The sequence below is a fragment of the Colobus angolensis genome, unplaced genomic scaffold (genome assembly GCF_000951035.1).
Source record: "Colobus angolensis palliatus isolate OR3802 unplaced genomic scaffold, Cang.pa_1.0 Scaffold51, whole genome shotgun sequence".
Classification (NCBI taxonomy): Eukaryota; Metazoa; Chordata; class Mammalia; order Primates; family Cercopithecidae; genus Colobus; species Colobus angolensis.
Window position 1 is genome coordinate 188,802 of NW_012118599.1, and position 14,168 is coordinate 202,969.

At 40.8% G+C, this 14,168-nt stretch overlaps 1 protein-coding gene across 2 annotated transcripts in view; it reads left to right on the forward strand.

Moving 5' to 3' along the window:
• DST (dystonin) overlaps positions 1 to 14,168 on the forward strand; it is a 496,305-nt gene that overhangs the window by 97,809 nt on the left and 384,328 nt on the right. The window contains exons 1-2 of one of the 2 annotated variants that reach the window (XM_011960181.1): positions 6,225 to 6,378; positions 6,561 to 6,768. In XM_011960181.1, coding sequence (XP_011815571.1) covers positions 6,376 to 6,378; positions 6,561 to 6,768 — 211 coding nt within the window. In that variant the 5' untranslated portion in view covers positions 6,225 to 6,375. Of the gene's footprint in view, positions 1 to 6,224; positions 6,379 to 6,560; positions 6,769 to 14,168 lie in introns of those variants that run through there. The other variant, XM_011960180.1, reaches the window with a different exon arrangement.

A 14,168-nucleotide genomic window follows, 5' to 3' on the forward strand; every position in this document is an offset into this window, starting at 1 on the left:
GGAGCTTGCAGTGAGCTGAGATCCGGCCACTGCACTCCAGCCTGGGCGGCAGAGCGAGACTCCGTCTCAAAAAAAAAATAAATAAATAAATAAAATAAAAGATTTCATACCTTAAGTGTTCAACAAGTTTTGAAAATTATTAACTAAAGCAAGCACAAGTTGCCCCAAATTTACCATATCTCGTTTTTTCTTCAACGAGTTAAGCACATTTTCCTTAACTGTTTTCTCCTACGTCTATTTATTTGTGGTAGAGCTTATTTTCCTTGGGACCTCTAAAATCAGATAATGTGCTCTTGCTTTCTAACTTATTTCTAAGTAAAAAACTAGTCATATAATGATAGTTTTGGACCATAACATGTATTTTGATACAACATTGAGGAAGTTAGTATTTGTACCTACCTACCTACCTAAGGGAATTTAAAGAAAATTGTATCTTTGATTTTCCTAATTTTGGAGAAAAAATTTTCTGTTTTTGTTCATATAAAATATCAAAATTATGTGATACTGAACCTATCTTGTGTTCACTATAGATTTTACATTATTAATAAATGAATAGCAGAGGAATTTCTTTTATATTTTTCTGTCTAGAATTATGCTTAGGACTAAGGCAAGCAGATCATCTTTCTTTGGTGACTTCTTGACACAGGCTACTGCTTCTAGTGCTTCTCTAAGTGTTTATGAAGAAATGTTACGAGAAATTTCTTAGATCAAAACTATCACTTTGTTCTTGCAACCGGTATATGTTGATTTTGTGAGCACAGGAATAGACTAAGCAACACTTAAACACACCGCAAAAGACCTTGCTATGGGCTGTGTGCAATGGCTCATGCTTGTTATCCCAGTACTTTGAGAGGCCAAGGCAGAAAGATTGCTTGAGGCCAGGAGTTTGAGAGCAGCCTGGTCAACATAGGGAAACCCCGTCTCTATAAAAATATTAAAAAATAAAATTAGCCTGGTGTGGTAGTATGTGCCTGTAGACCCACTACCCAAGAGGTTGAGGTGGGAGGATCTCTTGAGCCCAGGAGTTCAAGGCTGCAGTGAGCTATGATCATGTCTTTGCACCCCAGCCTGGGCAATGGATCAAGACCTTGTCTCTTTGAAAAAAAAAAAAAAAAAAAAAAAAAAGACCTTGCTATTTTCCCCTCAATTCTTCAGTTTGAAAAGATTCAGATTTATAGAAAAGTTGAAAGAGTAGACCAGTGAATACTTATTGTTAGCCTATTATCACATTTAATACTTTTCCTTGTTTTTATTGAAACAATAAAAATAAGTGCAGACATCTTGGGTTTCCTCAGCCTGCATCTCCTGTGGATAAGGACACTTTTCTACATAACCACAATAGTATTATTGCACCTTAGAAAACTAACAATAATTTCTTAACACTGTCTAATAAACAATCCATGTTCCATGTTCAGATTTCCCCAGTTGTCCCCAAAAGACAGTTGTCCCCAAAATGTCTTTTTAGCTTTTAAAAAAGAATCAACTCAGAATCCAACCAAGGTTCATGAATTAGTTGTGTCTCTTTTGTCCTTTCAAATCTAGAACAATTCTTCCTTTTTGGGTGTGTATGTTTCGTGTCATTGACCTTTTTGAAGGATCTAGGACAGTTGTCTTGTAGAATGCTTCACAATCAGGATTTTTCTGTTTCATTGTGTGCTTTCTATTTTTGGGTTTTTTCCTGGTGAATATTTTGAAATACACATACAGAAATGTGCTTAAGTTCTAAATATGTGGGTTTGTGAAAGTTTACTTTTCAGCCTCTGGGATTTTAAACTTTTAGCTACTTTGCAAACCCTTATCTCTGCACTTCTTTCTCCATTGCCTGTAGAGAATGCCTATTGCTAAGACAATTTCCTGGCACTTTCCTACAGATCAGGGTGCTAAGGCTGGGCAGCATCCAATTTAGGCAGTCCATTGTACTTATCTCAGATCCCCCACTGGGGTTTCAGTTAAAGAAGTTATTGTTCCGTTCCCCTTCTGAAAATGTTATTATGTAATTATCCTGGCTTTAGGAGATTTGGGTTGTTTTTATACCATGTGAATGAATTGGCTATCAGGAAAGTCATTTTAAAGCTTTTGGTGATCTAATTCAGTTGTTAAAACTGCTTTAATAACTAAGTTGTAGAAGACACAATATAGCAGGTCCTTGAATAGTGTTGTTTTGTTCAATGTCTTTTTGTTATAATGTTGATGAGAAAAAAAAAAAAATCAATTCCTGGCTGGGGCCACTGTCAGTGGAGTTCACACTTTCTCCCCATGCCAGCGTGGGTTTTCTCTGGATGCTGCAGTTTGCTCCCACATTCCAAGGATGTGCACATGAGGTTAATTGGTCCCATTCTGAGTGACTGTGGGCATAGATTATGATTGCACCCTGCCATGGGATGGTGTCCTGTCCAGGTGTGGTTCCTGCCTTGTGCCTTGAGCTGCTGGGATGGGTTCTGGCCACCCTTGATCCTGAACTGTAATAAGCAGGTTGGAAAAGGAACGCATGAATAAATGCAAATTATTATAAAATAAAAATTTGTAAGGTCTACAATAATCCTACAAATGCATGACAATAAACGATATGGTATGAAAGTGCTCAGTGGGTCTGCCATATTTGTGATTGGCTTTGAACTGCATGGCGGTAGGAGGTCCTTCTTATATTTTTCATTTTGCAAACATTTATTCCTTGATTTAACCCCCCACCCCTATGACTGCTGTCATTTACTGATTCACCAAAAATTGGGTAAATAATTATCTTATTTTGTATTAATCTTCTGTAAATGTATGTATAACTCACATTTATTTCAGTGTTTAATATTAGAAGTGTTTTGGTCTTTATTTAGAGGTTTGGTGATATTTTTATGACCAGAAATATTATTTGCTGTAGGAACTTAACTCTCATTTATATTAGTTAGTCTATGTAAAATTGGTTTTATTATATGTCCTTTGATTTAAAGCAGCAGTTTCCAAGAACCTATTGATGATTTTAAGTGAGGATTTACTGTACAGGGTTTTTGGCTTGTAACCATCTAGTGCTTTTTTGGTTGCAGAGATTCGGTATCAGTCCAGAAGTGGCTCATGGTCATTTATGGAAAAGGCCAACTGTTAAAAAGTATTATGACCTAGGCCAGCTTTATCTTCACTACCCAAATTACTCTGCCCCCTTGTTGGTATGGTTACTCCACAGCTCTTTCATGTATCTCTCATTTTCAGCATACATGCCAAATGGGGATGACAAATGATGGTGTGAATTGGGGTCTTAACCTGAGGTCAGTGGGTCAGTGAATCCCATAAAATGATATGCAAAGTTTTGCATGTATTTACTCTTGTACTTTGTTCTGGAAAGAGGTTTTCATAGATTTCATTAACTTTTCAGGGGTGCCCATGAGCCCAGAAATGTTAAAAACACTGACTTAGTTACTTCTTCATAGAGTTGTCCATATTTTCTCTAACCCTTGACATAAAATCTTTTTACTTTTGGTAATCTTTTTATGTACTTGTATTGGATTAAAATATTATAAGGAATAAAATTAAATTCATTCAGAATCTTAGTCATCACCCAAAAATAATCGCTACTTACATATGGGTAACTATTACATGTACATGCACATGCACATATTTTAAGAAATCATTCTTGATGAATTATTTCTTCTTTACTAAATATAGAACAATAACATTTTTGTTTAATTGCTATAGAGTGGACTATGGTATCCATATAACTATATTTAAACAGTCTCCTATTGATGGACATAGCTACCATATTTGTATTTTAATAGGAATCAAACCTTAGGCAACAGTAGTGGAATACTAGAGAGGAACCTGGGGCTGTTGTTGATTACAGGAGCCCTCTTCCTTTGTTCTACCTTTCCAAGCCCCACATCAAAGGTTAGACTCTGGCCTTTGGGTGAGAGAACACATTTGCTTTTCTTAAAACAAAAGGGAACTATAGTTCCACACTCTTCTCTAGCCCCCAAGATAGTAACATGATTTGGCAAATCATTTCAAATCAATAAAGAATATAATAGGTTTTCTTTAGGATCAATCCACTTTAAAGCAGCTCCATTTAAATCTGTTCCCAATTTTCAGGGTTCAAATGGGCCTATTTTTGTATAGTTTACTTTATATTTTTAAAAAGTATTCATGAAAATTTTTGTGGGAAAAAAATCCAATACTTTAATTGTTAAAACACTTGGATCATGTAGCCTGGGAGAGACTTTGCCACATATAAATATGTATGATTTCCCTCAGTTTGTGTGTGTGTGTGTGTGTGGTCCATATTTTCCTATGATATATTGCTGAAAGAAGTGTTGTTGACTGTCTTTTCCTCTTTTTCTCTCTTATCTGTTTACCAATGACACTACTAGATAAGAGGCTGCACCAGTCAACACCCATGGGTCCAGGGGTGGTAACTGTTCCCATCTGGCTATGAGTGATTAATGGTGTTTATGTCATGGCATAAATCACATTTCATTGTTCAATCAGCTGAGACTCAGGCCATTAAAAAAATTTACTCTACGAAAATCAATAACCAGTGGGTTTTGGAAAGGAGCAGTTCTTTAACAGTTATTCTCCAAGTCTGTCTGTAAAGATAAATAAATTACTATACTCACTAAAATAGTACAGGTAACAAGAAATATAATCTCACAGATAAAGGATGACCTTAAGTAAGGACAGATTGGAAGCCATTTTTAGGAAGATAGAAAGCAGCCAAAGAAACCCAATACCCTCTTAAAAGTCTTTAAGAATGTCACCCTTTTATACAGAGCCAGCCAAAAACAAAATCTCAGAAAGCTCAAGATGGATTTTCAGAAAAGCATGGAAAATAAATTGGGTTGATAATAGCATGCTGTGACTGACCTAATACCACTCACAACTCCCTATGGATTGTAGCTACAATACAGAAAATCAATTTTATTTACTTTTTGCCTCAAGTTTGCCTAATACCTTATTGTCATTAGAAAAATATACAGACTCTAAATAAATAAATTAGCCAAGATGGTGAAATTTTATGTAAAGTAAAATGGAAGACAGCTTTTTTTGGGGGGAAAGAATAGAGAGCTACCTCTTACATACCTCACTTTGTGGGAAATATTACGTGAACTTCTAAAAGAATGGGGTTTACACCTACTATGTGCCCACAAAAAAGAAAAATAAAATAAAATAATGGTGTTGGACCATGCATAGCCACATGCCTAAACAGATTGAGATAACGTTAGTAGTCCTGATGTAATTAGAGTTTATTTCATGTACCTTGGGTGAGTGTTTTGGGATGTGGCTCACATAGCCTGTTTGTGCTGCAGTTGCCACTGCTTTTGTGGGAAGCCCAGTGTTTTTGCTCAAATTGGAGCATGCCTCACTGATTTCTGCCTGTAACTTGCTTCTTAGGAATCCATGGCTGCAAGTTACATTTCAGGAATTCGAGTTATACCAGTTTTGCATCTTTACCATGAGTCTCAGCGAAGTAGAATTCTCAGTAGGAAAGTCAAGACTTCTTTTTGATGTGCTGTTATGTTTATGATTTTGCAGCAGAGATAGTCAACATCCTCGTTTCATTAGTAAGCCAGTGGCTCTCTAAATAATCACAAACACAACCCAACAAAGAAGGAAGGAATAACACCTTGTGCCTTTTCCCTCTATGGAGGATATAACACTTTTATGCAAGACATGACCCTGCAGATTTGCTTCAGCTAGATGAAGGGAGGACTAACCTTCAGGCCAAGTGCTTTCGTAAAAGCATCATGCTTCTCATTTCACAGTGTAATGACCAGGAGCTGAGAAGAGCTCTGTTTCCTGTCACTGAGCTGCATCCTTCTCATTTACATTATTGGCAGCTGTTACTTTGCTGGAAGTTTAAATTACCTCAAGAACTCTAAACCGAGTTCAGATGTTTGTTTATTGGCGCTGCCATAGGCTTCTGAAAACAGTCTTTTGTGTTCTCCCAGTCTTAAGAAAAGGCTCTTCTCAGAATCAGCCCTTCCTCCCTCCTTGCTCTTTTCTGGGAACCTGCTTCAGTCTCATGAAGAAAATTAAATAAAGAGAACAGGGGCTTAAAATTGATCGGAACAGAGTCTCCAGTGGTGAGGTGACTTGAAGCGGAAAGGAGTTGGGACTCAACATCCTGCATTTGTGCTTTGTTTTCGAAACTTCGAGTTAGTTGCATTAATGAATTAACCAGCAGGCTAGCAATGGAAAATGTTTCTGCTGTCCTGGTGGGGGAGCCAAATACTATAGATTTGTAACAGGAAGGCTGTTGATTCTGGCTTCATTGTTGGGCCAGTCATTTGTGAGCTGGTGGCCGGACCACAGGCCACACACTTCTTCGGTGCAAATCTTCATGTATTGGAACTGCCTGTGTATTGTTTTAACGATTGGAGACTTGGCCAAGAAAAGATGGTGAGCCCCGGGTTTCATTTTTTTGGTTTCTGTATATTCCCTCAGCTCTGAGGATGGTGCAGGATATGCCAGACCCAGTTTGGGGGCAGGGAGGGCGGCGGTGGTGATGGTGGGGATGTTTAAATCGATGAGCGTATGTGAGTATTTTGCTGTTAATGCTTTTTCTGTGTCATTCTCTGTAGAGTTCCGGGAACGCGTCCTATCGCTGCTCTATGTCTTCCTCTGCGGATTTTTCCGATGAGGATGATTTCAGCCAGAAATCTGGCTCCGCATCCCCAGCTCCGGGAGACACCTTACCCTGGAATTTGCCTAAACATGAGAGGTCGAAAAGAAAGATTCAAGGGGGCTCAGTGCTGGACCCTGCCGAGAGGGCAGTGCTTCGGATAGCAGGTAAGAGCATCTGGGGAAGGGGATGGAGTGGGGGAAGAGAGTTGCGGAAATTCGCCCGTCTGCTTCCTGGGGGGCCATAGCGGGAGCTGATGCACTGGGCAGGAATCTGTGCTCAAGGTGGGGGAGGATGATGACCATGTTTACTTTATGCCTTGTTTTACTGATAGAGCCATTTGCCCTGCCTGCTGGTGACTAAGCTGTTTGGCCCTGCCTTCTGGTTGGATGAATTGATTCCTTTGAAATGCAAGGAAATATTGCACTAAACTTTCCTATTTACTGCATTAGTTACCGTAACATTCTGAAAGTATTAGCTCCAGTGATTGCTAGTATATTTGCGGGAAGCTGGAAGTGAGCAGCCTTTATTTTCATTTTTGCCCAGGGGCACTGAGCTACGCAGATTTAACTCAAGAAGATTCACGGTTTTCGGTACCCAGGATTGCAAAGCATATTCCAGCAACTTGGATGTTGTTTTTCTTTAAATGTAGCATCTCTGTCTGCATCATCGTATCCATAGCAGCTTTCTGTCCTTAGTGCTTTTGAGGGTTTGGCCATCACGCCTTCCTGATTAATTAATACATGAGACGTGCCAGTGTTTCTGTTCTGTGTTACCCGGTGTTGCCTTGCATTGGCCCTAAAAGCTGAACCAGAAGTGATGGCTTGTTTTACCCAGCTGAAAGCTGAGAACACTGTGGAAATCAACCTTCCAACCCCTGTGTGGTTTGTGTGTATGTGTCCCGTGCATGAGAGGTGCTTCCAGGGGTGGTTGTTACTTTCTTCCCTCAATATATATATATATATATATATATTTTTTTTTCTTTCTTTCTTGGAAATGGTAACAGGGAAGGATGGAGTGTGTCCTTGGGGACTTTCTTGCAAAGGCAGAAGGCCAGGTGTTCTTTAAGTTTGTTTCTGCATCCAGTGGTTCAGGCTTCCTTTCCTTCCCTCTCTTCCACTCTTAACTCTGGAGGTCCCTTTCCACAGTTTTTTTTTTTTTTTTTGCCTCCTATACTATATTGCAAAGTTGGTACTTTCTTTTCCTCCAAGGGGGCTGGTGGGGACCAGCCCAGATTCCAGCCATCAAGGCAGCTGAGAACCCCCTTTTTGTCCTCCCAATGGGATTTTCTGATTACGGGAAAAACAAACAGTGCCTTGCCAGCCATTCTTTAGTCAGGGTTTCTGGGGCAACAGCCTTGAGCTTCTTCTGGTTTCCGCTGTGAGATGCTGGCTGGTCTCACCCAGGCCTTTGAAGAGCAAGGGGTCCAGTGAGAAAGGGGAGGTGGAGGGAGGATGGAAACTGTGAGAGTGAGCAGGGGTAGCCTTGGAGAGTCAAGACAGACCAGAAAATGTTTAGTCACTGAGGCCTGCCTCCTTGCCCTATTGAGAACTTTTCCGCAGGTCTGAGGCTCCAGCAAGACGAATGCCTCTACAGATGACACTGCCCATACCAGATGTTTGACTCAGCAGAAAGGGAAGATAGATGAAAGAAGGGTGTGAATGAGAAGTTACTGGGGGCTGATGGCCCACTTAGGGCATCAAAATAGGATGCCTGTTCTATGTATTTTTTGGAAGGCAGAAGGTGCTTCTGGGCTGAGAGTTTTGGTAGTAGTGGCAGAGATGGATATTTTGCTTTCAGTAATGAAGGAGGGAGTTATGACAGAAGGACAGGGCAGGTGTTTGTTAGGGGGAATGAGATTATATAAATTGGGAAAAACTCTACTGGGCAGGAAGTTATGAGAAATGTAACCAACAGTGTACACTGCAGGTGGGGAAGACATTGAAGAACTTGATGTTCTAATGGGATGCAGTGTACGTGAAGGTGCTGATGCTGTTAGTAGACTGTGGAGTCATTGATGCAGGGGCCATCGCTTGTTAATTGTAAAATGTTTACTGAGTTTGTAGGGATAGCTGTGAAGTTGGTGGCAGTTGATGCACTGGGGACCTCAAAATTCCATCCTTTAAAATTTACAGACCAGGCGCGGTGGCTCATGCCTGTAATCCCAGCACTTTGGGAGGCCGAGGTGGGCGGATCATGAGGTCAAGAGATCAAGACCATCCCCGCCCCAAAATGGTGAAAACACCCCCCTCCTTTAAAAAAAAAAAAAAAAAAAAAACCAAAAAAACCAATTACACGAATTCTTCAAAAGCAGAAAAAGATAAAATGAAACAACAAACAATAGGGAAGCATATTATTTTATTTTGAGACAGATTCTCTCTCTCTCTGTCACCCAGGGTGGAGTACAGTGGCGCAATCTTGGCTGACTACAACCTCTGTCTAATGGGTTCAAGTGTTTCTCCTGCCTCAGCCTCCAAAGTAGCTGGGACCACAGGCGTGCGCCACCATGCCCAGCTAATTTTTTTTTTGTTTTGTTTTGCATTTTTAGTAGAGACAGGGTTTCACCACATTGGCCAGGCTGGTCTTGAACTCCTGACCTCAAGTGATCCACCCACCTCAGCCTCCCAAAGTGCTAGGATTACAGGCGTGAGCCACCAAACCTGGCCTATGATTATATTTTAAATAAATATTGGTAAATTAGCTTTTTGCTAGACAAATCATAAACAATAATCATACATGGAGGACAGACTTGGGGGACCAGTCCACAAATATCTGTTTAACCTATAATGTGGCTAAATTACGAAATTCAGCTATATGATGTGTTAAACTGGCCACTGATCACCCAGTGTGAGGATGAGGGGTACATGTTATCTAATGGAATTTGGTGCTGTGGATAATATGAAAACATACAATTGGAATTTCAACTTCTAATTTTATTACATATTTTCATTCTTCCTGAAACTTACCCCCTCCCTGAAATTCACCCTTTTTAGGAAATGAGGTGAAGTTCAGAAATGGTGTGAGGATGTCTGTAGTGGTCATTACTTAGTAATAAAAGAGCTGAGAGTTTAGTATTTTTATTTGTTTTTAAGGTCCTAAAAATAGAATTGATTGTGAAAATGTCTATTGAGTCAAAAAGACTATGTGGTCTATGGAATACCTTAATTCACCCACATTTAGCAACTACTTATTGAGCCCCTGCAATGAAATGAAGATTAGCACACAGTTCTAACTTTAAAAAGTCATAGTTTCAAGAGAGATTAGTGAATAGATACAAACTTACAGTTAAAAGAAATGAATCCTAATATTCCATAGCAGAGGAGGATATCTATTGTTAGCAATAATATATTGTATATTTCAAAATAGCTAGAAGGAAGGACTTGAAATATTACCAATGCATAGAAATGATAAATGCTTAAGGTGATGGATACCTCAAATACTCTGACTTGATCGTTACACATTCTATGCATGTAAAAAATACTTGCAGTACGGTACCTTCATTAATATATAAAATATGTATCAATAAAATAAAAAAGAATAAGCTGGAAAAGAAAGGTCATAGTCTAATATGATAAATGGATGTGTTGTTAAACAGTTACAATGCAGTAATTATTAGTTGTTACAGGGATTAGTTGTGATGGCTCTAAGCACATAAAATTAGACGAACGCAGAGGAGAGTATAATTAACTTGGGGGGAGAAGGGAGGCATGGGAGGTTCCTGAAAGGTTTCTGAGAGGAAGTGCCACTTGAACTGAGATTTAAAGAGCTTGATGGAATTAGGGTGAAAGGGAAGCCCACTTTAGAGGGATGGAACTACAGGAACAAAGGTAGGGAGATGGTTTAAATGAGAACTGCAAGTAATGTGTGTTGTTAAGTGTGGGATTTGGAAGGGAAAGACAGAAACTGTAAAGATGTTTGTGTGCAATCCTGAGGCAACTGGACTATTTATGTTGTAAGTGCTAGGGAACCGCTGAAGGATTTTTAAGCAATGGAGTGGCATAATCGGGTTTACGGTTTGGAAAGTCATATTAGTGATGGTGTCACATGACGAACACTTCTTATTATTTATTTAAAAATTTATTTATGAGTTGAGGGTTTGCTCTGTTGCCCAAGGTGGAGTGTACTGGTGTGATCACAGCTCACTGCCACCTCGAACTCCTGGACTCAAGGGATCTCCCACTACAGCCTCCTGAGTAGCTAGGACTACAGGTGTGTACCACCATGCTTGGCTTATTAAAAAAAATTTTTTTATAGAGATGGGTTCTCATTGTGTTGCCCAGGCTGGACAAGTGATCACTTCTGGGCTCAAGTGATCCTTCCCGCCTGGTCCTCCCAAAGTGCTGGGATTATAGGAGTGAGCCACAGGGCCTGGCCAACTTCACTTTATTTTGTTTGTTTTTTGAGACAGGGTCTTCCTCTGTTTCTCAAGCTGGATTGCAGTGGTGTGATCTCAGTTCACTGCAACCTCTACCTCCTGGGCTCAAGCGATCCTCCCACCATAGCCTCCCAGGTAGCTGGGACTAAAGGCTTGTGCCACCATGCCTGGCTAATTTTTGTATTTTTGTAGAGACAAGGTTCTACCATGTTGCCCAGGCTGGTCTTGAACTCCTGGGCTCAAGCAATCTGCCCACCTTGGCCTCCCAAAATTCTACTATTACAGGCGTGAGCCACTGTGCCTGGCCCAACTTCACATTTTCACTGCTTTTGTATCTGTTGTGGTTTCATCATATTAAAATCTGAGACTATAGTATTTTTACTTCTTATCTCCTCGGGTCAATGTGAGAATAAAACAATGAAATATAAGGAAATGGGCTTTTAAACACCCGTTGTATAAATGCTTTTTACATATGAGCAATACAGATCTGCTGTTCTTAGCTACAGGATATTGTAAGTTGGGTTTTTCAGTCATAAAATACCTATAAAGTTACATGCTTTGTCAGTGATAATGCCATTTTAAGAAAAGGATTTTTGTCCTATCCAAATACTTTGAAGTTGGAATTGAAGGATCAAAGGAGAATCAGACTTTGAACTCAGGCAAACTTGGGTTTTAATTCCTCCTCTGTCCATGACAGTTGTGTTTACTTGGACAATTTACCAAACTTATCTTAGCCTCAGTTTCTTTATCAAAGGGGTCATGGTTGTGGTGATTAAATATAATAGTGAATGCAAACAATTCTGCTAACTCCTTGCCACATCAAATGCTCTATAAATGATAGCTTACCCATGGCCAGATGTTCTTCTAAGCACTTAATATGGTATCCTATTTAGACCTCCCAAGAACCCCATGAAGTAGGTACTATGATTTTCTCCATTTTCAGTTCAGAATCTGCTGAGAAAGGAAGAGAAACTTTGCTAAGGTCGTAGTGTCAAGAAGTAGTAGAGCTAGGACCTGAATTCAGGCAGTCTTTACTCCAAAGTCCAAGCTATTTACTGCTATGCTTTTGCCTCCTCTCTATGGAATACACTATTATTATTAGCATATTAACCCAATGTTACCCTTCCAAGAATGCATGGGGCAAAAGCTATTTTTAAAAACAATCCCAAATTCTGCTTCTGCTCATTTTGACTGGTTCCTTAAATAGATGATTAAAATTACTAAGTGTGTGCTGACTATATTCATAAAACTGGGTGCTACTGGGTGTCAGTCTCTGATGAAGGCTCAGATGTGCCTTCAGTGACCTTACTTATTGTAAAGGAGACATTTTTGAGAGACCTATGTCTGTGCATGTGTGGTCTGTAAATGAATGACTCTCAGGGATCTAATGCTAACCCTTTTATTTCAAGAAGGTGTCCCATATGATACGTGGTTGTTACTTCATGAACAAATGTGCACATAAATGCTGTAATAAAACTCTAGTAACCTTAAAGACTTACTGGCATAAGGGTTCAAACTCAGATTTTAAACCAGTGGTCAGGATAGAAAAAAGAGATATGGTCTTGCTTCGTTTGGAGTAACAAAATTAGGCCAATTGCTGAGGAGGAGTGCTCCAGTTCTATCTCAAGTCAGTTTTTTTTTTCCACGAGTACACAATTTTTTTTTTCCAACTCATCCCTGTCTAAGCATTAATGGAAAATGGTCAATAGTTCACAACATCCAGCGCTAACAAAGAAATAAAAAATCACGGAGGGCAAAAGGTCAGTATATATGAAAGGAGGAAATAGGGAAGGAAGATTTAGACAAGAGGTGAAGTTGACATAGGTCAGACCGTCAACAGTCAGCTGATTTATCTAATAATAGTAGTAGCAGTGAGGTATTATCCTGTCACTGTACTCCAGCCTGGATGACAGAGTGAGACTCTACCTCCTAAATAAAGTAGTAGAAGCAGCAGCTAATCCTTATATAACACCAGGTATTATTCTAAACTTCATTTACTATACAACTTTATGAGTTAGGCACTATTATTGCTGTTTTACTGATGAAGAAAGCTCAGAGAGGATAAGTAACTTACCTATGTGACACAGTAAGGAGTGAAGATTCTATCTACAGTAGCCTGACTTCACTCTTTTTTTTTTTTTTTGGAGACGGAGTCTTGCTTTGTCACCCAGGCTGGAATACAGTGGCATGGTCTTGGCTCACTGCAACCTCTGTCTCCGGGGTTCACGCAGTTCTCTGCCTCAACCTCCCAAGTATCTGGGATTACAGGTCCCCGCCACCAAGCCCGGCTAATTTTTGTATTTTTAGTAGAGACGGGGTTTCACTATCTCGGCCAGGCTGGTCTTGAACTCTACACCTCGTGATCCACCCTCCTCGGCCTCTGAAAGTGCTGGGATTACAGGCGTGAGACACCGTGCCCGGCTAGTCATTACCCTTAAACACATCTATTTACATGCCTGGGTATCAATTGGTTCCTCCAATGGACCCTTAAACTCACTCACTTTAGTATATGATACACATATATCTAATTACTGTATCCATTTTACTGAGTTTAATGGATACTAGTACTATGTAGAATGAATAATAAGAGAGCAAGAGGGAGGTGACAAATATGGGACTGTTGTGAACCTATAGGCCCGCCGTGGAGCCCAGCAGCAGATGCGCCTGCGGGCTCTGGGGGGCAGAAGGGAGGGACCGCGCCGGCTGGTCCTCGGCAGCCTCTGGGCGGCCGGGCGCTCAGGCGCAGGCGCGGCCCGGCTGTCAGGCGCTGATGCGCGGGGCCACCTGCAGAGGCCTCCTCACCCCATTCCCAGGATGTCCCCTAGACGTGGACCCCCGTGCCCTCCTTGCCCTGTGCTGTCACAGAGTGACCTGAATCCTCCCATGCCAAAAAAATGGGTGGAAGAAAGTATTTTCAATGCTCCTCCCGATCATTCCTTACCGAGGGAGAGCCGCTGGCCCCTCAACAGGGGCTTGCGCACGGCGGTGGAGCGATCTGTGGCTTTGTTTCTCAGGCACCTGTTGTGATCCCAAATAGAAACGTCGCCCTTGGGGATTCGGGACCGGGCAGCCAGTGTCCGGGGGTGGGCGTGCTTGGCTGCATGGTCCACCCGGGTGGGCGGGCCTGGGGAGGGGGCCTGAGGCTCTGTGGCTCTGCCTGGGAGGGAGGGGCTGAGCGGCGCAGGGGACTGA